This window comes from Pararge aegeria, chromosome 7, assembly GCF_905163445.1.
Source record: "Pararge aegeria chromosome 7, ilParAegt1.1, whole genome shotgun sequence".
In the NCBI taxonomy this organism is placed as follows: domain Eukaryota; kingdom Metazoa; phylum Arthropoda; class Insecta; order Lepidoptera; family Nymphalidae; genus Pararge; species Pararge aegeria.
The window spans coordinates 5,924,674-5,952,632 of NC_053186.1; the positions used below are offsets into that span (position 1 = coordinate 5,924,674).

Consider the following 27,959-nt stretch of genomic DNA (forward strand, 5'->3'; position numbering starts at 1 on the left):
ATTTCACAGATTTCGCGATTTCTTTAAATCAGTTTTTAAAATATATTTAACATTATTGTGTGCGTAATATTTAAATTTAATTTATAATTACTACTTCATAAAAATAATCGAAAACTTACTAGACTAGGAAATTTCACAATATTTAACGTCATGCCAAAGGATTCGACACAAATGTCAAAAGTTACCCCAAATATCGGGTAATCAAACCTTGCATGAAAAAATAAAACATAAAGGTCCCTTAACAAGACACTAAGTACCTAAGAACATAAAAATAACAATAATTACACATGCGAAATTAAATATGTGGCAGTTTTAGTTTGCACGACGTAACATAAAATAGCTGCCAAAAAATATTAAAAAAATATATAATACTATAAGAATAAATCCGCAATTTATTTGCGCGATTAAAAATAATTTTAAGCACATTATATGTACTAAAAACTAAAAAAATATGGTACAAAATAACCTAAGCAAAATAACGGTTACAAAAATAAATTCCTATCTGTATCATCACAATGCAAAACCCATTTTTGGTACAATTCGAATAATAATTTTGGCAACATTGAATTGAAATGACGCCAAATACAGGTTTTTATTAATTGTACCAAAATTCATCCTACTTGAAACTATACCTACGATTCCATAAAAATTAAAATGGCATGGCAAGTGATAAAAGAATATGCCCAAATATGTAGATTTTATTTCTATATTTCCTTCTAAACTTGCATACTTCAAGTTGGTTTTACGAAAAAATAGGTGTATAAGGCTAATAGTTGTTAGTTATGAATATGCCTATACACAAAAAAATATTTCAAAACGAATCATGCAATTTAACCCTTTTTGAGCAAAATGTTGGGCAGAATGAGTAAAAAGAAACCTAAGCAACAAAGGTTTACATTATTTAAAAAAAAACAACAACTGTAAACTAAAATTACGATGATGGCACAAAATGGACTATGGCGGTTTATATTATCTATTACGTTTCACCCGTCTCTTTTCAACGCCTAACGCAGGATAGAGACATCCCAATAGGGAATTATTTTAAAATATTCACGCCTGTGGACCATTGATTGAATAAAACAAAAACAGCGGGGCTATTTTCTGTTTCAATCTGACTTCACAGCTGTGAGATCAAGCCATTCTGTTTGACCATAAATTAAATATCAGGTAATGGCATCTGTCACTTAGCGCTGGCCTTTTCAAGGAAATCCATTTTTAACCTTAACTCAATGAGGAAGAGTTGTTTTTGCAATGAAAAAATTTCCTCTTTCTGTCTAAGTTCCATGTTTAAAATTTTCATTTTCGCCTCATGCTCCCAGACAGCATGTTGCCTTTTGGCTGTGAAGTATAACCTTTCCTCTTCGGTGGCTGTTCCGCAGTCGTGTTTGATTTGGTCATCTGACGTTTCTTGTCTCTCGTGGCCATTTTTTCTTTTCTCTTCATCCAAATGGCTTAGATTTAGTGGGGTATTTGACAATTCGTTCAATTTTTGTAAGAAGTTTTGTTGTATTCTCGCTTGTTCGATCGCTTGCAGCGGATTGGTTAGTAAAGGCAGGTTGAGAGTTAGCGGGTTTATTTGGGGTGTGGAAAGACTTTTTAAGTGGGGTGGGCTGGGAGACGATTGGGGTATGATTTGAACTTGGGGTTCAAGTACGTTTGGCATCGTGTCGTCGCTGTCGTTCGTATTCGAAAGGCGGCCATTGGACATCTGTCAAAAAAATTAATCGGATTTCAGCTTAAATAGCGAATGAGCGTATTTTGATTTTGTGCGTCGAACCCGATTTTGATGATTATTCTTTGCTCTTATCATACTTGGAGCGACGTCATTCTCTAAAAGAGACATTAAAATATCTAATAGAGAAATTTAATTATAAAATGTTTACGGAGAAATGTTATTCCACAATGGGGAACTGTACTTACATTGACGGGCAGACAGTCTTCATCCTTGACGCTGTGTGCACCCTCCAGGCTTGTGGTCGCTTCACCCTCCTCGTCTGAAACAACAATTTATTTATTTATTTATTTTATTGTACGGGAAAACTTACAGCTAATAACAGAAAATAAAAAATGAAAGTAAAGTAATCAAGTATAGCCAATTACATGTTTTCACAGATACAATACATGGTGAATACATGGTTAAAGCTTCGGAAACTTTTTAATGCTGTGGGTGTCTAACAAGGGAGTTTATTAGGTTTAAAAATCAATTTTGATGTGTCTAACACATACGTAAGCATATATTTCTCTCTTTTGCCCTTGACTGATTTCTCACCTGGTGGAAAGTGATGATGCAGTCTAAGATGGTAGCGGACTTACCTGTTAGGGGGGCAGTTTATGTTGTATGACATCGAGGTATAACATCGTACCAGAACCTCTGGCGGCACGTCTTTATTGTAGTTTTGTATCTAGCCACGGCAAAAGCCTGCCACCCGACAATGCCAGAGACAATTCAGAAATAACAAAATTCTCCGATTTTTCTTGAATAGAACTCGGAACTTCGCTGTAATTGCATGTTATGTGGGTTCAAGTGCTATCGCTATGCTTATTTCTGTCGGCAAGCAGGCTTGCTGTGTTCCTGTCTGAAGTGCGTGGTTGCAGGAGCATTTACAGACGTTTAACACCCACGCCTCATGTTGATGGACACAGGGCAACATTTTGTAGGACTTGTACCTTGCATTGCAATCTTCTCATAATCTTGGCCTAATTGTTTTACGGGATTTACCTTTGACATCTAGGGGGTGAATGCTCTGCCACAGCATGCCGTCGAGGAGGCTGGGAGTTTCCGAGGTCGGTTGCTAAAAAAAACGAATCTAATTTACACTCCATTTTTTCTTATGTAAACAATTTTTCAATTACTCTTTAGAAGAAGAAGAAGAAGAAGAAACACTTTATTGCAATTATAACATACAGGAAAAGAAACAGTAAGGAGTATACAGTACACAATGTAAAGATGTAATTTAGTGTAAAGATCGTATTCAAAATATTAAAAAATGATGAAGGCATACAGTAATAAAAAATATATCTTTGTATTTTATACGTTTCTGTTCATTTCAACACATTTGTATTTCTTCTATTTTTAAAACAAACTTAACACTAAAAAGTGATGAAAAGATTTTTTACGTGATAAGAGAAGTAAAAAAAAAATTGTATTTACTTAATTTAAGTAATGTAGTGCGAAAGGTGTTACTAAGGCGATTTGGTAAACAGTATCAACAAAAAGTTAAAACTTTTGTTTTACAACTTTTCCTGTGACCAATATTTTCGAGAAATAACGATACAAACGATATCATATAAAGCGTCCATGTGATCTATATTGTATTGTTGTATTTTCAGAAGGGTGTGCGTGTGTTTTTTTTTATTATTGAGCTACGTTTGAACCAAACAGATGAAGTTTCAAAAGTGCTCTAATATCATTCGAACTGTGATTAAATGAATTTTTATTTGGAATTTGAATTAGTGAGTGTCAAGGACAGCGTCATAAGCGGCCGTGTCTTGGCCATCTATGAATTTTGTCTGTGATGTTGAGCGCGTGCGTACCTGTGAGTCGTGCGCGCGCATCTTGCACTTCTTCTTGTAGTTCTCGTACCACATCTTGACCTGCGCTGGAGTTCGCGGCCGCTCGCCTCCGCAGCGCTTATTCACCTCCTCGCAGATGGTCGACCACACCAGCTAAGCGGAAGGCGTGGATTTAGGTTTATATGTCAAAGTCAAGTATTTCTATATTCAAATAGGCAGATAGATGGCACTTTTAATTTGTTTTAGTACGGCTAGCATGAGCACCACGAGAAAATTATATCTACTCTTTATCTCGTCTCTAGCAAAAGAAAAAAAGAGTACCGGGTTTTTCCGAGTATTTCTAATACTATCTCGTGGGACACATTGTATAGCCGTATAGGTCTAAGAAGAAGCCCACAAAAAACATAGCCGGGTGTTGTTTTTGCTATTGCCATCTCCAAATTTTTTTTTTTTAGAGGTGCATGCTGGGATTCGAATTCGACCCGCGAAAGTGAAGTCGAAGTCCTACCCACTGGGTTATCACTAGCAAGTTATCACAACTTGCTTTTTTAATTTCCATTTACCCGCTGCTTTTTAAACGTCCTAGGTTTTACCGGATAAATACAGGATAGGATTTGTCCTTATCCGGCATCATAAACTCGCGGGAAGAAGTTAGGTAATTATAACATAATATACCTACTATGTATACTATAATGCAAGTTGGTATTAACTGAGTTATGTTAATTATAATAATAAATGCAAAATGCGTTTTTTTCCTTACAGCGCGTAAGTATACAGAAACGTATTGCTATTTAAAGGCGCGCGTGCATTACGATATGTTTTAAATGAATTCCATTGATTGATTTATATAAATGTCTCGTATGACTATTAGGTTTAGCTACGGATCACGAGGTATTGGGTCCGAATCCGCTCCGCTTTTATGTCACTCAAGATAGATAAACGATTGTTAAATTGTAAAATGATGTTGGAAAAGAGAAACTGCTGAGTTTCTTGCTGGCAGAATCCTCCATCCGACACGGTGGTAGAGTCACTAAAAACAGACATAATTGTCGTTTTAAAAGCACTTATATTAGACCTTCTTGAAATAAATTAATTTTGAAGGAAAGAAAGGCGTCACATTTGGCGAATTTTCACTCAACAATTATTCATTGTAAAGTCAACATCTCCTGAGGATGCTCCGGTTTCGGGAGCGAAACGTGCGTAGAGGGTACTACAGTACCGAATCTGTTTGACGGGAGTATAAGGATTGGAGAAATTATAAATTACACCATACAGATTCTCCAGCTTTTCGCGGAGTAGAAAGAAAATTAAGCTTAATTCTCATAATTGAGTTTAATCCGGGGTCAGGCAAAGATTTTTTTGGGTTTTGCTGTAAAGGTTAGGAAAATGGCGGTTTCCACCCCAGTACCTAGGGGCGCCCTGAACGCATCTTTATCACGAACGTGTATTAACGAGTTATGATAATCGTTAAAACCCGCCAACTCGCATACTAGCGTAGTGGTTCCTAGCTCCAAAAACCTCTCCTCCGAGTAGGACTTTAATAAGCTAATTGGTAGGATGATTGATTTATTAAAATACAAAGAAATAGTTTTCTTATTGTTATGAAGAAAGAATAGGAATTTATTGTTGTTACAAACAGTACCTACGTCTTATATTTAACATAAATGAATTTGACGGCCGATTGGCGCAGTGGGCAGCGACCCTGCTTTCTGAGTCCAAGGCCGTGGGTTCGATTCCCACTACTGGACAATGTTTGTTTGATGAACATGAATGTTTTTCAGTGTCTGGGTGTTTGTCTATATATTATAAGTATTTATGTATATTATTCATATAATTATTCTAATTATTCATCAGTCATCTTAGTACCCATAACACAAGCTATGCTTTCTTTGGGGCTAGATGGCTATGTGTGTAATGTCGTAGTACATTTATTAATATTTTATTTATAAAAAAAACACCAATTTTGCGTACTAACTGATATTGTTATAGATGCAGTATGCGCAGTCCTTTACCACAGCGAGCGGTTCCACGAGGCAAATCACTTACACCGCATAGTATCGGGTTACTGTTGCGCTGGCCTACTCAGCGTTTAACAATTAATACGTTTTATATACTGTCTATGCGTTGATAGCTAAGCGGTTAGGACTTCAGCTTCTTTTTCTGTGGGACCGTATTCGAACACCGGCAACGCGTCTCTAACTTATCGAAGTTATGTGATTTAAAAACGTCAAATGCGTCAGAAGAATTTAAATCAGCACTCGGCCGTGGTGGCTAAAACTCTTTTCTTTGTGGAAGGAGACCCGTGTGCTGTAGTGGGCCGCTAATGGGACATGATGAAGATATTTATTTATTTTTTATTTAAACTCTTTATTTGTACACCACTCAGAAAAACGAGACAAAAAAAAAGAACAAACACTTGAAGAATGAAGCATGATACAAAAGGCGGCCTAGTAGAGCCGCCTATCTCTGTCAGGCAACCTTAGGATTAGGAAAACTAAAAAGAAAAACGAATAGGTGGGGTACACGATTTAGTACATACATACAAATATCTACATACGAGTACTAATACATAAGCCAGTCTACACAAATACAATAATTCTATTGATTAATATAAAAAATAAATATACTATTACATATTTTAACATACCATAAGTCAAAGTCAAGTCAAATACTTCTTTATTCAAATAGGCACATAGATGGCACTTTTGATGCGTTATTATATACATAATGTGTACATAAATACTTAAATATGAGTTTGAGAAGATAAATAATAATAGTAGTCTTTACTGAACGAGATAATGAGCCTTAACAACATTTTTAAATATGCCCAGTGACTTCGACTGTCTTATGTTCAATGGGATATACTGTCTATGCGGTACTAGCTTAACGGTTAGGACTTTGGCCTCACTTTAGAGGAGGTCGAGTTTGAAGCCCTCTAACTTTAAAGTTACCCGTACAAGTTGAGACGAGGCTCGTTAAGAATAAAACATTAAACACATTCTTCGCATTTTCTTAAAATGAATAACTGAAAAACGGAAAAGTTGACGCAATGGGTGAGGAATATGTTTCGAAAATCCTAAATTACCATACATTTTTTTTTACCATTGTCTCCTCTATGCCTGTTGTTATTGTGGATGTACAGTTTATTATACCCTTTGCCACATTGCTGCAATTATTGAGATTATTTTATCCCTACTCTCTGGAATATTCGAAGTAGTGTTTTTTGGTGGATTAGCTGAAATAGTTTCACCTCTGTCCCTGTTGTTGTTAATGTTTATTTATCCCCGCGTCGTCTGTAATAATTGAAGTAGTTTAACCCGTGCACCTGGGGTCCTTAATGTTGTTTCATCCCCACCTCTGTTTTATTTGATCGCTGGATTATTTGAAGTAGTTTCACCCCCGTTCCTGTTGTTGTTTCACCCCCATGCCTGTCAGTTACCTGTTTGCTGCGGTTGGTGGCGTTGTTTGAGCGCCCCTGCCGGAGCACGTCTCGGTGCCGCGCGATCAGCTCGAGCACCGTCCGCTTCTCCAGCTCCGTGAAGTTCTTGGAGCGTTCCTTGTGGCCGCGCCGCGCTCGTATCGCGGTCGCGCTGCTGCGCGTCGTCATATCACTCTGGAAGAAAAATACTTTGCTATTTATTTATTTATTTATATCCTTAGTATACTTACAGCTAGCCAAAACGTATACTAAGTCAGTTACAGATGTACATTACAAAAATATTAGTTAATTTGTCTGGATATAAATTCAAATTCCAAACTTCTTTATTCATGTAGGCCTCTCACAGGCACTTATGGAGCATTCATACATATAATATTTTTACATAATTGTAAGGGGATGGTGATAACTTTTGCCAACTGAAACCTAAAGCTATGAGGGTTCCAAACGCGCCCTGGTCTAAGAAGAGCCCACAACAAACTTAGCAAGGTATTTTTTTTTGTTATCACCATCTCACAGTAAATGAGAGTATAACTTATGAACTTAGCTAAACTTATATTAAATATGTCAATTTGTTGGTGCTGAGTAATCAGATTATTAAGAAACGAGAATGCGCGAAATGTTGTAGCATTTCGAGCATAATGCGTACGTAACAAATCGAGTGAAAATAGTGGTAATCTTTCCCTATTGAAACTAATCATTCATATAATAAAATGTAGTTAGTGGCCTAGTCCTAGCCACTACAGGCTATCACCGCTCCCTCATTTCACCCCTCTTTAAGGGGTGAAATGAGGGAGAGAAAAATGTGATTATTATAACAAATCTCTTCTACGAGTTTGTCCGATAATCCACAAGCTCTGGTGCAGGGGTAAAGGCTCGGAAACCAAACAGGGTAAAATGGGAATTGTAAGATTGTTAATTAGATTCTTGGGTTTTTTACCATCATCATCATCATCACCTCAACCAATTGACGTCCACTGCTGGACATAGATCTTTTGTAGGGAGTTCCACAATACACGATCCTGGGCAGCTTGCCTCCAGTGGCTCCCAGCTACTCGCCTGATGTCATCTGTCCACCTCGTTGGGGGCCGACCTAAGCTGCGTTTACCGGTGCGGGGTCGCCATTCCAGCACCTTAAGACCCCAACGTCCATCGGTTCTCCGAGCTACGTGCCCTTCCCATGGCCACTTCAGCTTCGCGACTCGCGTGTTTTTTTATACTTAGAAACATTACAATCATAGCTCTACCTTTAAGCAATTTAAAACAAGCTTTTGTTTTTAGGTTGTCGAATAAGGCATTGATTTAATATGTTAATATCCTGGAACAAGGTATAAAAGTTTACTTATTATAAACTAATTTTTGCCCGCGAATTTTTCTTGTGGAGATTTAAACATGTACGCCTATGTTATTCACTGATACCTGAACTACCAATATTAAACACTATTAAAAAAATCATGTCGGTGACTTGCTCTGTTCAAAACAGAAACAAATCTATATAATATGGATAAAAGTAGCCCTCATGCTATTCCAGGCTTGAATCCATCTCTGTCCTAAATTTCATCTAGATACATTGAGCCGTTCTGGCGTGAGTGGGTAACAAAATTCCATTCAAACCTTCGCATTTATAATATTAATGTATAGATTGCACGCGGACGAAGTCGCCGGAAAACGCTTGTTATACAATCAATTAATAGCTTTATTAGCAAACGTGTTATATTTTACATTATCGAATAATTAGCAAGATTGACAAAAAATTTAAACCCACGTGGATTTTGTGCTTGTTAGGATGTTGTTTGTGGTTTATAATTCGACTTGTATGTTTGCAAGTTCTTTCGTTGTAACTATGTATGAGTAGGTTGCATGCATCTGGAGATTGGAGTCCCAAGGTTCCGGAATTTCGAGTTTGCCTCGGTGAACGCAGCGTTGGTAGATCCCGATGAGGCGGACAGATGACATTAAACTACCCAAGAAGAAAAAGGTTGTGGTATTTGGAACTCCCTACAAAAGACCTGAGTCCAGCTGTGGACGTCCATTGATGGTGATTATGATGCAATCTTGAGCTACTGGTGCAAGCGATATGCAGAAGCTATCTGCATTAGTAATTATACTTGCATTAGCTTCTGTTATGCTACGTCTCGTTGCAAAAGGGTCATAGCCATTGTTCGCAATGTACGATTGCTCATTTACACGTGCAATCAATTTTGTATAACGGCCCACTAGGGCGCAGGTCTCCTATCAGAATAATAGGCTTAAGCTATTAGTGCGGATTCGGAAACGCCACACGTCTTTGAGAATATTATGCAGAACTCACAAGCTTGCAGGTTTCATTATGATGTTATCCGTCAACGTTAAATCAAGTGATATTTAATTGCTTTAAACGCATACAACTCCGAAAATTTAAAGAGGCGTGCCTGATATCTAACTCGGTATCTCTAAAAGGAAAACCGAAGGCTACTTACTGAGCTATTACCGATTTTTTATACAACGTGTAACCGAATTACGAAATAATGTTGAAGGATGCATAAGTATATTTCATAAGTAATCCACCTGTAAAATAATAATTCAAAAGAAGCATATTTATTTTTGTGTATGTCTTTTGTATAAGTGTCTTATGGCAACCCTATTGAAGTTAAAAAACCGACACGCCCATACACCTATGGTAAGCGTGTACTTATTAATAAAGCGACAGGAGTCATATGATTTTAATTTTGATTATATGTAAGGGCTGTGTCTGATTTCTTTTAGTAAAAACTATGGCAGTTGTTTACTCAAAAACTATTAGGTTTTCGATTTCACAGATAAGTCTCAGAGACAGTATAATGTTCTTCTAATGTTTGTGACGTATTACGAGTATTTCGGTTTTCATTTACACGTTGTATATTGCATACCCGCACTAAATTACAGCTTTCCAGTACTAATAGTTCGTGAGCCATGTTGCAGACGGGAGGAAGGCGGGTTTTTTGTTGACTACGGACCCCTAAAAGCTAGAAAAGAAGAGAAGTGTTGAGTTCTCGTTGAGTTGCTCTGAATTAAACCGGAGTGGTCATTAAATCTGTGCTAAAATACGAGTTCAGTGTTTTTTGCGTTAACGATCAATCAAAACTTCACAGTCCTCTTAGAATACAGCTAGTATGACCATTAAAGCTAAATTAATCAGGACAAGTTTTGTTAAATCTATTCAAAGATCATAATCGTCTGCGATCAATACACAGCATAAGGGAAAATTTACTTAACAATGAATATATATGCAGAATTATACTTAGTGTTGCCCAAATGCAAGAACAAGACGAGACTTAGCCAGTCTTGGTCTTGGTCTTGCGCCAATACACCTGGTCTTGGTCTTGGTCTTGGTCTTGCGCTCCCAGTCTTGGTCTTGGTCTTGGTCTTGCAGCAAGAGTCTTGCAAGTCTTGCAATTACCTATTAGTCTATTACTATTTATTAAAGTTTACTTTAAATCTTAGAAAAACGTATTAGAATTGGAACATTGTGAGCTTGAATTAACATAGCCATAGTAAAGATCAAGCAGATTAATAAATAACTGAAGATTTGATAAGAAATTCGAAAAATCAACTGACCTATATGTCGTTTTCCATGGAAGTAACTGTTTCTTAATAAACATTTATGATTTATAAGCTTACATTTGCTAAAACATGTAAAAAAACAAATTAATTACAATAACTAGACTGTATTTTAAAGAACAATACTTATCTGTCTAGAAAGAGATTGAACCCTCAACTTATAAGAAATTTAATAAAAGAGTTTTACGATTTATCATTTATTTGAATAAAAAATAAAATACAACACAAATCAACAGCTTTATCATTAGGTTATGATACTTTATATCAATTCTTTTGACCAAGAATTAATACAAAGTAACCATCTGGCTGACTCATCACTTAACCTATTTCTATGTTTTCTAATTACTAATGATGCTTTAGAAAATAACCTCTCAGCAGGTACTGAAGTTGCAGGTATTGAGAGAAAATCACGGGCCATTTTCGATAAAATCGGATACTCTGTCTCATGCGTCCTCCACCAATCTAAAATCACCAATCTGAAACTTATTTATTCTTTGGAACACCTGTAGGTACTCTTAAAATTCGAAATTATTTTGCATGAATAGTGTCAAATGTTATGATTTCGGCGCGGCGGCAACGATTGTTTTAGATTTCAAAAGAAGCCGCCGGCGCGTGTATCATAACCATGTACTTCCAAAAAGCGGCAAATTTCTTTGAGAAGTAAGTACAAAACCTTTGATGCCGCATTATCAAAGTGCCGATGGTTAAAACATAACTATGCATGCACTCAGTTTGATTTTAATAGATATTTTTTTATTCGCTATGTTTATGGTATTAGTCGTAATGCGCATAGGTCCAGTTTTTCATATTCTTTGATATAGTTTTTTGCGTCTCATAGAATTCCTAAGCGTACCTACCTACCTATACACCGAACTGTTACACCTAACTACTCCGTGAAATAGCGCTAAGTCCTAGCTGCAAGACGCAAGAGTCTTGCAGGCTATGTCTTGTTCTTGCTCAAGTCTTGCACGGTCAGTCTTGGTCTTGGTCTTGCTAAAAATACGCGGTCTTGTTCTTGGTCTTGGTCTTGCAAAAACGCAAGAACAAGACCAAGACTGCAAGACCAAGACTGAATTTGGGCAACACTAATTATACTATTTTCCGTAAGAACTGCAGAAATCTGTCCATTATTATGTATTATTAAATTTAAACCGTTAAATTTTACAACAGAGAAAAATGGCTTCTTCTCAATATTGTCTGCACGTATATGAACCATGTTGTCAATTTCGAAACAAATGTGTGCATAATAAACAGTGACTTTATGAAATAACATTCAAATGCTTCAATTATTAGCAGCTCGAATATGATGTGTTTGCAAGCTTACTGGTAATTAATGTGAACTTTACGATTTATTTTTAATCATTTAAATGTACAAATATTGAAACTGTTACAGAAAAAAACCAGGACGCATCCCTGTATTAGACGACCGCGTGGTGTCATAACGCTATTATCATATTTTAGTGATACAAATTCAATCCTAGATTTGATCGGTATAACCTGTTGACTGAGGCATTAAACTGTATGTCGGACTGGTTCTACCAAGGTCCTCGTTAGACCCAAGACTTCTTTTGAAAGTTTAAGCAAGGATATTTAACGTTCCTCAATGAATTTTAAATAGCAAGGCATTAACAATTCACAAACGATTTCCTTATGCGTTTTGGTTGGTGTATACCCGACTTATTGCGAATCGCATTAACTGCGAATCAGCGGTTACTCTTCCGTTGGTGTAATCCCGGCAACTAAAGAAATTAAACGAAGGTCAACGAAAAGAAAAAAATAATGTAAACATACTTTGACATAAATTGCCTAAGAGAAAAAAGGACGTCAATATCTGAGTTCAATTTCGAACTAGCAAACATCGTTTGGTTTTATTAACATTAAGTATTTATTTTCGTTGAATATTTGTTAATTGTTGAAATGCGAAAAAAATGCGTGTATAGTACAGAATTCCCCCAGCGCAGTCTATTAGTGTAGAGTTTTACCTTTATATACAGCAAGTTAATGAAAAAAAACCGGCTTAACGTGCTCTTCGAGGGGGATAACACGACTTTCCTAACGCGGCAATTCTTTCAAAGATAAATATTTTATAATTTAACAAAGGTCGTCTAAAACCGTAACAGATCAAGCAGGACATATCCCGGTACTTCTTGACCGCGTAGTGTCATTACGCTATTATCATGTCTTGGTGATACGAGTTCAATCCTTGATCTGATCAATATAACCTGTTGACTGAGACATTAAACTGACGGACTGGTTATACCAAGGTTCTCGTTCCACCCAGACTACATGTTAAAAATTTAGATGCTGAATATTATCTACGCGACTTAATCTGCATATTTTTCTTCGCCTAGTACTTCCCACTACTACGCACGGACCTAATGTATCATTGGAAAGGGGAAAACGGAGCTTTTACCCATCAAGCTACTGCAATACGTGCTGTCGGGCACACATGTGATCGCAAACGTAAATCGTATATCCATCCTTTTCACTATGTTCCTAGAGGAAAAGGATAGCAATATTCTAATGATATTTCTTAAGTATAGTTATATTCAAATTCAAAATATTATCGCGGTATGTACCCGTTGTACATACCGCGATAATATTTTGAATTTGTCGATATTTCGACCCAGTTGCATGAATCGTGGTCACGACGGGACTGCGTAGGCACGAGATGTCAAGTTGGATGTCACGGGCAGAATCTGACTACCAACTGGGTCGAAATAACGACAAATTCAAAATATTATCGTGGTATGTAGTACCCGTTGAACTATACTTAAGAAATGTTGATTAACCATGAAAATCTTAGTTTAAAATCTTTAATTCTAATGATATCTTTAAATTGACACTACAAGTTTAGTAAAGTTGGAGATTTGTGTAAAAAGTAATCTATTACAAGTAAAATAGTAGAGCTTGTGATAAAGCTCGTCCGTGGAAATGCTACCGCGATGCTTATTTTTGTCGCCAAGCAGCATTGCTTCCCTTGGTTTGCCTAATCCTAAGGTTGCCTGGAAGAGATTGCTACTAAGCGATAAGGCCGCCCTTTGCATTCTACTTTTAAAGTTTATTTTTGTTGAGTCCATTGTTTTTTTTCCTATTTGTCGTGTACAAATAAATTGTATAAATAAATAATAAATAAATTGCTGATCCGGCCTGTACAGCGTGGTTACCGGTGTGCAGACCGGATATAAGTAATTACAGGTACATAAGGCCTATGCCTCAAGATGGTGGACACACGCTGCATAAAATTAGTAATTCGTTTAAGGGTGATTTTATATCGTTTTATAACAAACTAGCGTACCCAGCCCGCTTCGCCGGGCTAGATTTTGCTTTATTTTATTTAAACAATAAACTTACATCATTAAATTTTTAAACATTTTTAAATTTGAATTTAGGGCGGCACTTTATAGTACGTGTGTCTGGCATGCCATGCTGGAAGGGTTGCTCTGTTTATGGCGATGGTTTTCACTTGGGCCATCTTGGGTCAGTTATAATTATTAAAAACTAGCTGTTGCCCGCGACATCTTCCGCGTTTGGTTTTGTTTTTAAAGCATATTGAAAGTTGTTGGTTGTTTTAAGCTGTAGTTTTTGAAAAGAACTTTTCCAATTAAGTGTATATCTAAATATAACTGTTTTGTTTGGGTGTAGCCCTTACATATTTTAAACTCGCAATAACTTTTGCATTAAATATACGATTGGAATAAATTAAAAAGTAGTATGCTGCTATATAAACACCCTGTATGATAAAAATATTTATTAGAATAAGTATTATACTGCCATACTAAAATCAGTTTTGTTTCTACCGGCGATCTAATAGAATTTAAGCACACAAAAACTTTCACGTCTTATCAATTTTATTAGAAAAACTTTGCTACTATGGATTGCATATTTTGAGAGTTTAGCTTTATATTGTCGAAGAAATTGATAAAATCGGTCCAGAACTTTCGGTGCCTATTGGGTATACAAAAAAAATAATTGTTCGTCTTTATAATATTAGTAAATATAAAAAATCAAGAGACCTTGGTCTCAGTTAAGATTAGGTTAAAAGTAACCATTTTATTTATTCGCTTTGTTTCTCTCGATCTAGACTGGCCGTCTGACATTTAGACGGCATTCCGCAACTAAATGGTCAAAAACGACAAAAACTCGCACCCACCGGATTTTGTGAGATGACAAGTTAATGTACGTTAAGTTATGAAAATCAGATGAGATTAATTTTCCCGAATAAAATGGAGCTGCGAGAGCAGATGTTAGACCGGGTGAAGTTAGACGATTATTTTATAGAATTTTCCCGAATGAAATGAAGTTGCGAGCGCAGGTATGGGAAAGGGTAAAGTTGGAGGATTATTTTATTGAATTTTTTCAAATGAAATAATGTTGCGAGCGCAGATGTTAGACCGACTCGCAGTGGCGTGCACAGAGGTATGCAGATGATATAACATGAAGATAATCTCTAGTACGAGTTATAAATACTTAAGGATAAGCTATTTATAAGTCTAACAATGCCTATCCTTAAGTTTTACTGGAGATTTTCTTTATTTTATCTGCATCTCCTGTGCATACCCTCTATGCACGCCACTGAGACCGAGTGAACCTAGATGATTATTTTATTAAATTTTTCCGAATGAAATGAAGTTGCGAGCGCAGGTATGGGACAGAGTGAAGTTGGAGGATTATTTTATTGAATTTTTCCAATTGAAATAATGTTGCGAGCGCAGATGTTAGACCGAGTGAACTAAGATGATTATTTTAGTGAATTTTTCAAAGTGCGAGCAAATGAAGGATGAAGTTAGATTACTTCATTGAAGCTATAGGTAATAGCTGGCCGTTTTGCCAGTCTGACAGAAATTGAAAGAATCTTAGTAACTGTTTATTGTAAAGTTAACGTTTACTGAAGATGCCCCGGTGTCAGAGCGATTCTTGCGAAGAGAGTACATTTCGGAAATTATAAACTGCACTGTACAAATTTAACAATTTTATTTTTTTTCGGATTAAAGCAAATTAAGCTTATTGTTACTTCCGTTATTTTACACTATATACTCCGAACCGCTGCATTGCATCGCCCTCCCTTGCTTCTACTTTGCTTTTTCGGCTCCTAAAGCTAAGAGTTTTACTTTAAGAGTTGGCCTATCAAATGCAAAAAATAACATTCTAGAGATTATCGCTTGCAAATAAAAAACAAAAAAAAACTTTTAAACTTTATCAAAAGTCGTGCATATCCTTTTTGGGCATGGGAATGTAACAGTCGCAGCGAGCGGAAATCAAACTGGCTACTTCCGATTTATAAAACCTTTACCTATGGAGAGAGACACTTTTTAACTGCAATTAATTAAATGTATGCAAATAATATATATCTACCTTATAAGATGAGTGTGGGAACAGGCAGTCTTGCCAATTGCATAAAACCACTGCCTATCTAAAATTTATAATTTAAATATCTAAAAAACACCTTGTGCATGCAACAAAGGCCTCTCGCTCATAGAAGAGTATTTAAGAGAGCAGAGCCACCACGCTGCACCAACGCAGGTTGACGGGCATAAACACTGACCCTTCGATAATGCTCTCCTGCAAACTGCAAAGCTTCCAATTAGAGAGATAGTCTGTGGCTGATGATGAACCAGATAATGATATGCATAGATCACTGATTGACGCGAGGATCTCCGAAAAATCAGGTCGTGTATGCTACATTTTAGTATAATATATAGATACAGATAGACACAGCGCATGTAACGTGTTTGAATTAACCTTTATATGTCATATGTTATATGCATATTCATCGAGATCGGGTTACTTTTATTGAGCGAGATAACCGGGCGGCTTTTTTTTTAAAATAAGGCCAACAACAAACTCAGTTTAATTTACTCCCTCTTTAACGACAGGGGTTTAAATATTTAAGTAATAGTGGTTGTCCGCGACTCTTTCTACTTGGATAAGTTTCCCATTCTAACTTTATTCCGTGACCCACCAGCGCTATTTCTCGTTTGTTCGGATTTTAAATTGGGCTTTCCAATGCAAAAATGTATATTTATAAAATCAGAGTGGTATTTAGTTAACCGCGTTCTGACAAATAAACTTCATCGCCTATTTTCCTTCGGGGGTGAAATGTTTACAAATCCTGGAACACGTATTTTACTATTTTAATTATCAACCTAAATACCAATTTTCACCGATAAAACTTGAAAAATAACGGGCTTTTTTCTTACATTACATTTAAAAATTTCACCCCTATTTAATTAGGGGTGAAATTTTAAAATGAAATTATATGGACAGATACCGAAGATATCCCGGATGTCAGCCTAGACGCGATTAGTATGGACCGTAAATAACTCAAGAACATCCGGAAAACAAAGGACCCTGAACCGTGGATTTTGGAACTCCCTACAAAACACCTTTGTCCAGCAGTGGACGTCAATCGGAATTGATGATGATGATTCTCAAAGACGGGATATCACTCTGTATACTAAAATTTACAGTGTGTGATAAACCTTAGCTTACTTCACTTTTAGTAACCGATTTATGATCGTTAAGCTTTTTATACTGTAATCATGATTCATTATTAAACATTTAAACACTTTTATTATTGAATTAAATTATACATGTGTATAAAAAACGCATTATTAATATGTCAAGTCAAGTTTGCTTTAAAGGTTCTAAGTATAGATGTATACTTAAAGATTTCTAACATTTTATGGTTTACCGCCACACAATAATTCGACCAACCTGGAGCAGTGATAGCTGCGTCTTATATGTGGGAGGTCTGAGGAGGGGAGGCCGGCAGGGGCAATATGGCAATTTATAATATCTGAATTCCTAGTCTGGTCTGGTAGGTTTCAGCAGGACTTGTTCAATTTAATGAATCAATTAATGAACACTCTTACTCTTGTATTGTACCAAGAAAAAAAGTATTTACAGAGATATACACATCTTAGAGCAAGAGGGTAAAAGGAACGTAAAAGGGGACGTAAAAGGAACAAACATAGATATTATGAGGATGGTGATGCTATAAATAAGACATTACACAAAAAGATTTATAAATATATATATACATAAATAAGATGATAAATTTACCACCCTAATGATGTATATATAGAAGTGTCCAACGAGGCAAAGGTGTTAAGCCTCAAGTGCTGTTATTACAATGGCAACCACGCCCTTCACAGCCTAGCGGCAGAAATAGTCGTAGTACTTTACCGGACGAGTTTTGTCACAAGAAGCTACTATTACTAAAAAAAGAGAATACAGCTAAAAAGTGCGGATAAAAATTGTTTCTAAGGCTTGATGTCAACAATCCCAGTATTATAAATGACAATGTAAGTTTGTTTGTTACGCAAAAACTACTAAACCGATCCTCTTGAAACTTTGAACACATATTCTTTGAAGTGTTAGAAGTAATATAGGATACTTTTTATCCCGACATTAAGCTCGGTTCCTTTGGGAGAGGGGATGAGGGTTTGACCATTTTACACCATAATTCCGACAAATTATAACCGAATTAAATAATTATTTTTGTACTATAGAGGTTATAATATGTGTTTAATTGTGTTTGGAGATAGAGGACAGAACTCCTCAGCGGACAACAGCAAACCCCACATTTAAGGCTTAGCGATACTACATACTTTAATTTTTTTTAGATCTACAACTAAATTTAATGCCACATCAAAAACAAAATCAAACGCAGACGAAGTCGCGGGCAACAGCTAGTAAGGCTGCTCTAAGCGATGGTAGTAAGAACCCTGAGCTGATGTGAAGTACCGCCTAACCTCGTTCTGTATATCTAAGTAAAAGGCTTATTTTTAATCCCATAAAACTAGGTATACTCGTTTATTTTGGCACTAAACTAAAAGAGGTCGGCCTTTAGTGTGGAGCACTAGTAGTAACTCGCGACTGCGTTTGCGTAGCATTGTATAGCTACGGGTATAGGTATCTTAGAAAAGTTAAGAGGTGCGTGCTGGGATTCGAACTCGGCCCCCCGAAACTGAAGTCGAAGTCTTACCCAGTGGGCTATCACCGATTCAAGGAATTAATAGCAGATATCAAATCATCAGAAGTGTTATCATATTATTACCCCTCAATGGACGAAATGAGGGTTTAAAGACGGTGCGACAGTCCAGTTTTTGATGCTAGTTCATAAAAATATTCTTATATTAAGATTTGTAAAAGCGTTTTTTAAACCCCTAGTGAAAAGTTTGTATGGAAAATAATTATCATCATATCAACTCAACACCGGGCCACTACAGGGAACGGGTCACCACTCACCTCCCACAATGAGAAGGGGTTAAGGTCGTAGTCCACTCACCTTTGAGAACATTATGGAGAACTCTCAGACATGGCTCAGGTTTTCCTACGATGTTTTCCTTCACCATTGAAGCAAGTGATATTTTTATTACTTGAAACGCACATAGCTTAGATAAGCTAGAGGTGCGTGCTGGGATTCGAACCCGGGCCCCTGAAAGTGAACGAAGTCCTACCCACTGGGCTACCACAGGTTCGAGGGAATCATATCATTAGAGTTGTAATCATATCAGAGGTTCAAAAACGGTGCGACGACAGTATATGTTTGACATGTATTTATTTTTGATGGTGATTGTTTTGTTCATAGAAATATGCAAAGATTTCAATAAAATACTTGAAAAGGCGTTTCTTTTAACCCTAATTGAAAAGTTTGTTTGGAAAATGTCTTATGTAACGGGCACTTACTTTTAAACCGCTACTAAAATAAATTATTTAAAAACCAACAAACAGAGACTCCTATTTTTTCGTGTAGATACATAATACAACAAGTGGTCCCAACTGGTTATTGAATTTGCATGTTAACTTGTTTTTGTATGAAAAAAAAATGTAACACTGTTTGAACATTGGAAGCTAGTTTGCGTTTCGCCGTGCGAAAGTTTCGATAAGGGTGGTAGCACGCTGTCCGGTGTAAGTGTTTTAATCGACTTCAAAAAAGGCAGAGGTTATGTTTTCTTTTATTCTAAACTACAAGTTAGCCCGTGCAATCACACCTGTTAGTTAGTAATGATGCAGTCGAAATGTCATCGAGCTATCGCCGTCAATTGTGGAATTTTGGAAATTCTTGTAATATTTAAAAAGTATAACTCTCGAGGCCAGACTAGACAAAACTCAAACAATTATACAAATATACTAGTTGTCGCTCGCTTCTTCGCCCGCGTTCGTTTTTAAATCATCCCTTAGTTTATTTGAGAGACGTGTGGCATTCAATTTAGGTGTAGTTCTACTGATATTTTAAAGTAGCACGCTGATTTTTTTTTAGAAGAATACAGATAGATAGACAGATAGATTTTTTTGTACATCTCGAAAAAAAATCTCGTGTAGTTTTAAAAAATACATTTTATACAAATAGAATTAAAAAAAAGAACTGTTCTGATAACTTCTTAATTAAATATCATATTGTAATGTAAAGTATTTTCTATATAATACCATTTATAAGAAAATAGGAATAAATACTGCGATCCTAATGTACCTAATCAACTTCGTACCTTTCTACCAGCGATAATAGAATTTATAACTTTCTACTAATAAAATTTTAGAACTCAAAAGCTGCTATTTTGACCTAATTATGATAGCGATATACATTAGCTCGTGTAGGTAATAATGAGTACTTTATTCATGTAGTACATATTTTTTATGTTTTATCAATACTTTTTACAGCGCACACCAAGTAACATATTTCATAGACAAAATTTGGCATCTCAAGTTTGTTTAAAAAAAAGTTGTAGCCTATGTTACGTCGTTATAGTTTACCTTATTTTTGGCCAAGCAATGGTTAAAATGGCCAGAACTTTAGGGTTCAAACAATCAAACAAAAAATAAATCTTTCCTTTTTTAGAATTCTATTCTAAAAAAAGGATAAATTCCCAAATTGCCGGGAATCGACCTAATCGACAAATTAGGTCTATTAAAAATTGGTTCTTAAAAATTGACAGCCGATTGGCAGCGAATCTGCTTTTTGAGTCCAAGGCCGTGGGTTCGATTCCCACAACTGGAAAATGTTTGTGTAATTATCATGAATGTTTTTCAGTGTCTGGGTATTTATCTGTATATTATAAATATTTATGTATATTATTCATAAAAATATTCATCAGTCACGCTTACTTTCGGACTAGATGGCGATGTGTGTATTGTCATAGTATATTTATTTAATTTTTATTTACAAAAAGAAAAAATAATCTTGCACTATAAATAACAGGTAAAACGATTTGTATGAAGGCATCCGACTTTATCGAGTCTAAAATAAAATATATTGCAAAATTAACATAAGAGTTAATTTTTGCAACATATTTTATTAACCAGCACTATAAAACGGGTTCATCCATCGATATAAGCACATTAAGCAGTGACTTCATACACTAATGATCTGTCAATCGGTTAGAAAGCGATCTAGATTAAATGTTCTCACGCTGATTTTTAATCTAACATAAAAAATATGATAATTAGATAACCCAATATAATCTCTATAGACTTATAATAAAACTGTGTAACTGGACGATTCCTGTACATTAATACTCATATTAATATTAAAGTTTTGTAATAGATAGATAAGATGTTCGTGTAATACAATTGGCGCTGGTGAATACCAGTTTCGATCGCGGGAATCTATGTTGATATAGAACCCAAAACATAAGTATTGTTTAAAAAAAATAATTCGTCTGTCTATTCGCAAATCACTCAAAAACTGATAACTGATTGGAATGCAATTTGGTATTCTTATAGTTGGTACGCTCTGGGTTAATTATATCTTTTTCTTTGTCGTGACACTCTTTCCGGAGTGGTCGTGGTCACGTGGTGGGACATTATATATAAATTTATTCTTATATTAATGTTAATGTTTTTGTTAATTATATAGGGGAAAACAATAGGGTTCATTGGTGAAAGGGGATAGACACACTAGGAACGCTAAGAGTAAGCCAACGAACGATACTCCAATTTCAAATAATAAATTGGCCAATAGGGTCGCCAGAAAATCCAATACACAATATCCACACGTCTATTTTACAGGGTGGCCGGACAATTGAAATAAAAAAAAAAAATAGGTCCGGTACGTTGTGGAGTATCCGAATCACGATTTTTTAACGTATACTTTAGACCAACATTTTCATAACTTTCATCAAAGTTACGCAGCTGATTATTTTATGAATAAAATAACAACTCATGAGGATTCATTTAAAAAAAAAAAAAAACTCAAAAAGACTTTTGCTTTTGTTTAAGATCATGTCAAAATTCCTCAAAAACTCGAAAGAAAATCATAACTCCAAAACCATAAAAAATCGCGGAACAAACATGGCGATTCGGGTACCCCACAACATACCGGATCTAAATTTTGTTTGTTTCGTCAATTGACCTCCCACCCTGTATACCCTCCTGAATACCCTCCTGTGCAAAAAACTAATCAGTCGAATTGATAGAACCTCAACTACATTTAAAGTCGGTTATAAACCTTATATAACCACAAAAACTAACAAAAAGTGTCTCCAAATATTTACACTTCGATTCGATTCGTTACATTTAAAAATAACGGCCAATAAAGAAAACTCGTTCTATTAAACGCAGGATACGTTAAGTAAATCATTAATAACTGAACATTTTGTTGATTTTAAGGCTCAGTTACACAAGGTGAGTTCCTCAATTTCTTGCTTGGAGATAATCTTATTACCTAGTGTAAAAAAATTGCCCCCATATCAAACTAGCTGACCCACGCGACTTCATCTGTGTTCGTCGTCGTCTTGTGGAATCAAAAGTAACCTGATTTTAAATATAGGACAGAAGCAGGCATTACTTTGCGGAAATCCATGATATATTATAAGCTTAATTTTCATAATATAACCTGATTTTGCTAAATCTCGCTTCGACATTTGCGATTGTCGCCCGACCATTGTTTAAAAGCACAGACATGTAAATATGTCTATCTACTAATACTACTACTTCTATTACGATATAACACTGATTTTCGTCAATAATTACGAAAAAACAAAAAGAAAATCGATTCACAAACACAGAAGACTAAATGGAATTTAATATTTTGTATAAGGAAATTGTATATATTATATGTAGAGTTGTCGTAGGATAATCGCATTACCGCTCGCATTAGATAAACTCTCCCTGTGTAACTGGGCCTTAAATAAAATAAAACCTACTACCTACTCTATTTAATGGCCGGCCCGTAATGTTACTGATTAATTGATTATCTATTTATTTTATAAGTTTAGTGTAGACGTTGAACAAATACGGGTTCCTTTTGGTGACAGTTGAAATAAACTTTCTCAGGTAGTTCTTTCTCAAGTTTTTTTTATTACATTTGCCGGCGAAATCAGTTCTTGTACTGCTTCTTTGGCTTCTAATATGTATATACAAAACGCTTTGTTCTGACTGATAGACAACTTACAGCCCAAATGGCTGAAATAATTAAACAATTTTTGAACAGATATTGTTGTTTGAGCATTCTAGAGGTGGTGTACTCTATAAAACTTGGTTTGTGTTTTCTGTTAAGAAAATAAGAAGCACGTGTTTCAGACTTTTTGAAAATTCCGCCCCGGTAAGTCATTTTTCCAGTTAAAAGAAAGCGTTGATTTTTTTGGCTTTCTGTTAAAATAAGGACGTTAAACCTACGTACGAACAGCTTAAAAAAAATAATAATATTTAATTTTTTAAAGTATCCTATATAAGTATATATTTTTAAATATAACTCATAAACTAGTACTTTGACGATTATTTGGTTAACGTTTTGCTTGCTTTCTAGAGACGAGCATAGGGGCACGAGTTTCCCCCCACAGTGAGAAGGGTGTAGGCCGTAATCCATCACGCTAGGCAAAGTACGGATTGGTAGAATTTACACGACTTTAAGAACGTCATGGAGAACTCTCAGGCAGGTTAGCTCGCGATGTTTTACTATAACGCTATTTTAGTTGCTTACATTAAAACCGCACATAATTACGAAAAAGTTATAGGTGCGTGCCGATGGAACTCTTTCCGCCCAAAAGGGAGCCGAAGCCCTAACCATTAGGCTATTAACTCTTGTATATGGATCCAAGGGCGTAGACATCGTAAATTTCTAATTAGACGGGCGATTGGCGCATTGGGCAGAGACCCTGCTCTCTGAGTCCAAGCAGTGGGTTAGATTCCCACAACTGGACAATGCTTGTTTTATTAACATGAATGTTTTTTAGTGTCTGGGTCTTTATCTGTGTATTAAAATTATTAACGTATATCTATATATATTAAAGAGAAAGTGTGTGGGTATATTCCGTATAGGCTCCGAAAAGGCTGGACCGATTTCAATTAAACTTTCAGGGAATCTCCGGATTGAGCTGGCGAGTAATCCTGTAAAGTTTGGTGACGATCGGAGCACTCTTATTTCTGAACTGTCAAACTGTCAAATACAGCTTTTAATTACCATGATGATATTCTATTGTTGGGTGTACATGGGTGTAGATAATGATCTTCACCCGCTCGAGAAGAGAATAGAAGTGAATGAATACGAAGAGAAATAAATGATTTAATATATTATGAGACTAAAATTAAAAATTTAGTGATGTAAGTTTATTGTTTTAATAAAATAAAGCAAAATCTAGCCAGGCGAAGCGGGCTGGGTGCGCTAGTTATTTATAAAAATATTCATCAGTCATCCTAGTACCTATAACACAAGTTACGCTTACTGTGGAGCTAGATGGCGACGTGAGTATTGTCATAGTATATTTATTTTATTTATTTCAGTCACAAGACTTGCTGAAATGGGCGCGTCTTCTGATTGTTGACGCTAGACGCAAACTAAAGTAGGGTCGCTGATTTGAGGGTACGGTTTACAGCTAGGACGTAAACGAAATAAATAACCTATTTAGTATTTATATTCATCATCATCATCAATTAAAGCAATTGACGACCACTGCTGAACATAGGTCTTTTGTAGGTTCCACAATCCACGGTCCTGGACCGCTTGCCTCCAAATGCTCCCAGCGACTCGCCTGATGTCGTCTGTCAACCTCGTTGGGCCCCGACCTACGCGGCGTTTACCGCTGCGGGTCGTCATTCCAGGACCTTAAGACTCTAAGGTTCATAGGTTCTCCGAGCTATGTGTGGGCATTGCCACTTTAGCTTCGCGACTCGCTGAGCTATGTCGGTAACTCTAGTTCTTCTACGGATCTCTTCATTCCTGATTTGATGACGTAGAGAAACTCCAAGCATAGCTCTCTCCATCGCCCGCTGAGTAACTCTGAGCCTCCTTGTGAGGCGAAGTAAAGAGAAGATAAGTAAGCGACCACGTTTCAACAGTTCCGCAACGCACTGTTCGAAGACTTTAGTCTACAGTATTTACATAAGCTTATCTAAATAAACAAAATTATACAATTATTTCTGTAAAGGTGTAACTTTATTATATAACATACCTATTATTTGATAGTTAAGATAAAAATAGATAAATGTATTCACTATCTTTAACTTTAAAGATTAATGATATAGCAAGATTATAAATAATTTGAAGTTATGTTCAACCTTTATGAATGATCCAGCTGTGTCACGCGGATTCGCCCGCGTTAGATTTGTTATAGTTAATAAATTTGTGAATAATCAACCTTGTCATATATAGATCAAGTGTTGAGTTTTATTATAGCAATCATTGAGAGACCAAGCCGACCCATCCACCTAATAAAACCCATCGAATATGTACACAGTACAAGGTATGCGGGGGACACGTCCATCAAACTGAGACTTAGGTGTTATGCCTGTTATGTTACCAGCAACCGCACCCTATAGACCAGAACACAGCACTGCCGCTTGGCGATAGCAATGCTTTTATGCGGTAGAAATTAGCAAGGCGGTACTTCTCCGGACGAACTCTGCCACGAAAAGCTCTACTTCTACATAAAACTCTTTGCCAGCTTCTCTATTTCTCGGTTATAATCTGCCTTCCGCGAAATTGCTTTTAAAGTAGGCCTGTTTTACGTCTGCAAAACACGGATTCTTCAGGTTTTAAAGGACCGATTTCGATCATACTTCGGTATGACGAGCTTGAGAACGTGTTCTTAGTTCGATATTGGTTTATTAATGAGTCGTAAGATTTCACTCTATTTCTCTTAATAGCCTTTTATTCATATTGTAAACAATATTTGTAGAAAATTATAAATAGAGACAATCTCTTTGTTTTTTGTATCTATTTTATATGAAATTTTAACTATATAATCTATTTTTTTTTAAACTACTTACACCTAAGAAATAAAAATAGCACTACTTTTCCACCTGAGAAATAAAAATAGTAAGTACTTACCTACGTGTGCGTTTATACGAATTTAAGAGTAATTAATAGCACTATAATAAAATGTAGTCACACAAAGTACTCGTAGCGCGATCGAAAATCAATACGAATTCAAATATTTATATTGGTAAAAATTTAAATATTTATATTGATAAAGATTTAAATATTTTAATCTAAAGAAGTTATTTAAAACCATCATTATCGTCATCATCATCAACCAAAGGACATCCACTTGTGAATTTTAGAACTCCTTTGAAAAGACCCATGTCTTTTCAAACCTTCTTTTATTTAAACCATCCCTCATCATTTTGTTCACAATAACTGTACCTGATTTTCTTATACAGACTGATACATGTTTGTATTAACTCTCTTGTAGTATTTCTACTGCATATTACTATAGTATCAAGAGTAAATTACCCACTAGCACACCTTGTCCCGGATCTTGTTTCATTACCTTTCATCAGGCATCATAAATATATATGTACACCTTAATGTTTGGCATCCAAAATTAAATTTAAGCAAAAGTGTGTCTATTTAATTCCTTTTCTAAGCTCAACTGCTAAATTGATTTTGATGTAATTTGACATACAGAAAGCCTGTACACCTAGGGTACTATGTACTGAAAAACAAAAATATAACAGACTTATAAGAATTAGAAAGGTTATAAAAATGATAAATCCCTATAGTCAACATAATTATAAAATTGATTTCGTTTACTTTTTCTCATGTTTCTGTGCATATATACTAAATAATAATGAAAACTTATAAATACACTGATTAAACCTTGCTTAAAAATATAGGTAGTCTAAATCAAAATACAAGTTGACCTGAATTTAAAGTGTGCAAAAAGTATAATATTATATAAAAACATAAAAACTGTTGATTATTCCATCTGATTTGTTGAAGGTTAAATATTTTTATTAGAAAATCTTTTAAATTGCAAAATCAAATATTTAATAAGACATTTATGCTGATAAATATATTATAATTTAATCCATATTATTTTTCCTGCTAAACTAAAAATAGTAGTAGTAACCAGTTTGGATGATGATATCCGCTGTGCTGTTTTATTTTAGAAGATTTTTTGTTACAAGTAATAGGTGTTCCCAGAATTTGCTACATAAAATCAATAGAATTTTCAATTTTATTTTCAAATTAGGAATTAAATTTTTAAATAACTAAATAAATTATTGTTACTAATTATCAATTTCTCACAAATTGAAAATTCACATTCAGTCAATTAAGTTACACAATGTTTGATAATTTTATTAAAATATTTATAATCATTATGATTAAATAAATAAAATTTAAATTAAGAACACACAAAAGAGTTCAAAAGAATGCCCTTCATGATCCACTAGAAGGGCTATGTGGATTGAAACAAAATAAATAAAAATAAATAGAAAATGTTTTGGTAATATAAGATTAAAATAGTCAAAGAAAAATTCTACTATCAGATAAAGTTCCTTCTGATTAGAGTCCAACAGCATTTCTTTAAAGATAAAGAACTAAAAACAACATTGAAAAAAACAAAATATGCTGTTGAAAGCTGGGCTTTACAAATATTTTTAAATAAATGAATAATTGGAAACTGACCTTTAAAAATTCAAATTCCTTCCATTTTCGTTCCAAAACTTCAGAAGCGTCCCACTCAGCCAACTTTACACGATTAAAAAATTCGCTATTTTTTTAAAAAGATAACTGAGAATATCGGTTAAGGCATTTTATCATACAGTTTAGAGCCAATCATAGGTTTAAATGTGAATTTTGTACTAATTGAGATAACACCACAATTACGTACGATAAGTAAACGACTTCGGGTTTGTATCACTGCGAAAGCCGAAAATATACAGCCGGTTAGTGTCGGACAAATGTATGCGGCAAGGAGGCGAATCGTAATAAAATTATACACGGCATAGCGTCAAATTACGCGTCTCTCGCCTTTAGTTAAAAGGTTAACAGGCAATTGACTACAGTTTTTTTTAATCAGTTAAAAATAAGGACATTCAATGATCGTATCGCAATTTTTATTAACTCACCGATGCTAGCGGGCCGCATTCCACCGTTCTCGAAGTGCGTGGGCTCGTATTTTCATCTTGTTCACGTAATACCACTTCACGAATTACTAATATTTTGTATCAAAATGCAAGAGATATAAAAAAATAAGATGAC

General features: G+C 35.4%; 1 protein-coding gene across 1 annotated transcript; it reads right to left on the reverse strand.

Annotated features, from left to right (window-relative positions):
- Positions 1 to 169: 169 nt before the first annotated feature.
- LOC120625253 lies at positions 170 to 27,959 on the reverse strand. Its single transcript, XM_039892257.1, has 6 exons — positions 27,827 to 27,959; positions 6,953 to 7,126; positions 3,535 to 3,666; positions 2,720 to 2,792; positions 1,921 to 1,994; positions 170 to 1,708 (listed from the first exon to the last, which is right to left on the reverse strand). The coding sequence occupies exons 2-6, from the start codon at positions 7,118 to 7,120 to the stop codon at positions 1,181 to 1,183; spliced, it is 975 nt and encodes a 324-aa protein (XP_039748191.1). The 5' UTR covers positions 7,121 to 7,126; positions 27,827 to 27,959; the 3' UTR covers positions 170 to 1,180.

What these genes read in the sequence shown, in the direction of transcription:
- LOC120625253 (XM_039892257.1), bottom strand. Translation starts at nt 7,120, where the DNA reads ATGACGACGCGCAGCAGCGCGACCGCGATACGAGCGCGGCGCGGCCAC. An exon ending in TGCGCGCGCACGACTCACAG is followed by an intron (nt 2,793 to 3,534) that starts GTACGCACGCGC and finishes CGTTTTTTTTAG; the next exon opens with CAACCGACCTCGGAAACTCC. An exon ending in AAGACTGTCTGCCCGTCAAT is followed by an intron (nt 1,709 to 1,920) that starts GTAAGTACAGTT and finishes TTTTTTTGACAG; the next exon opens with ATGTCCAATGGCCGCCTTTC.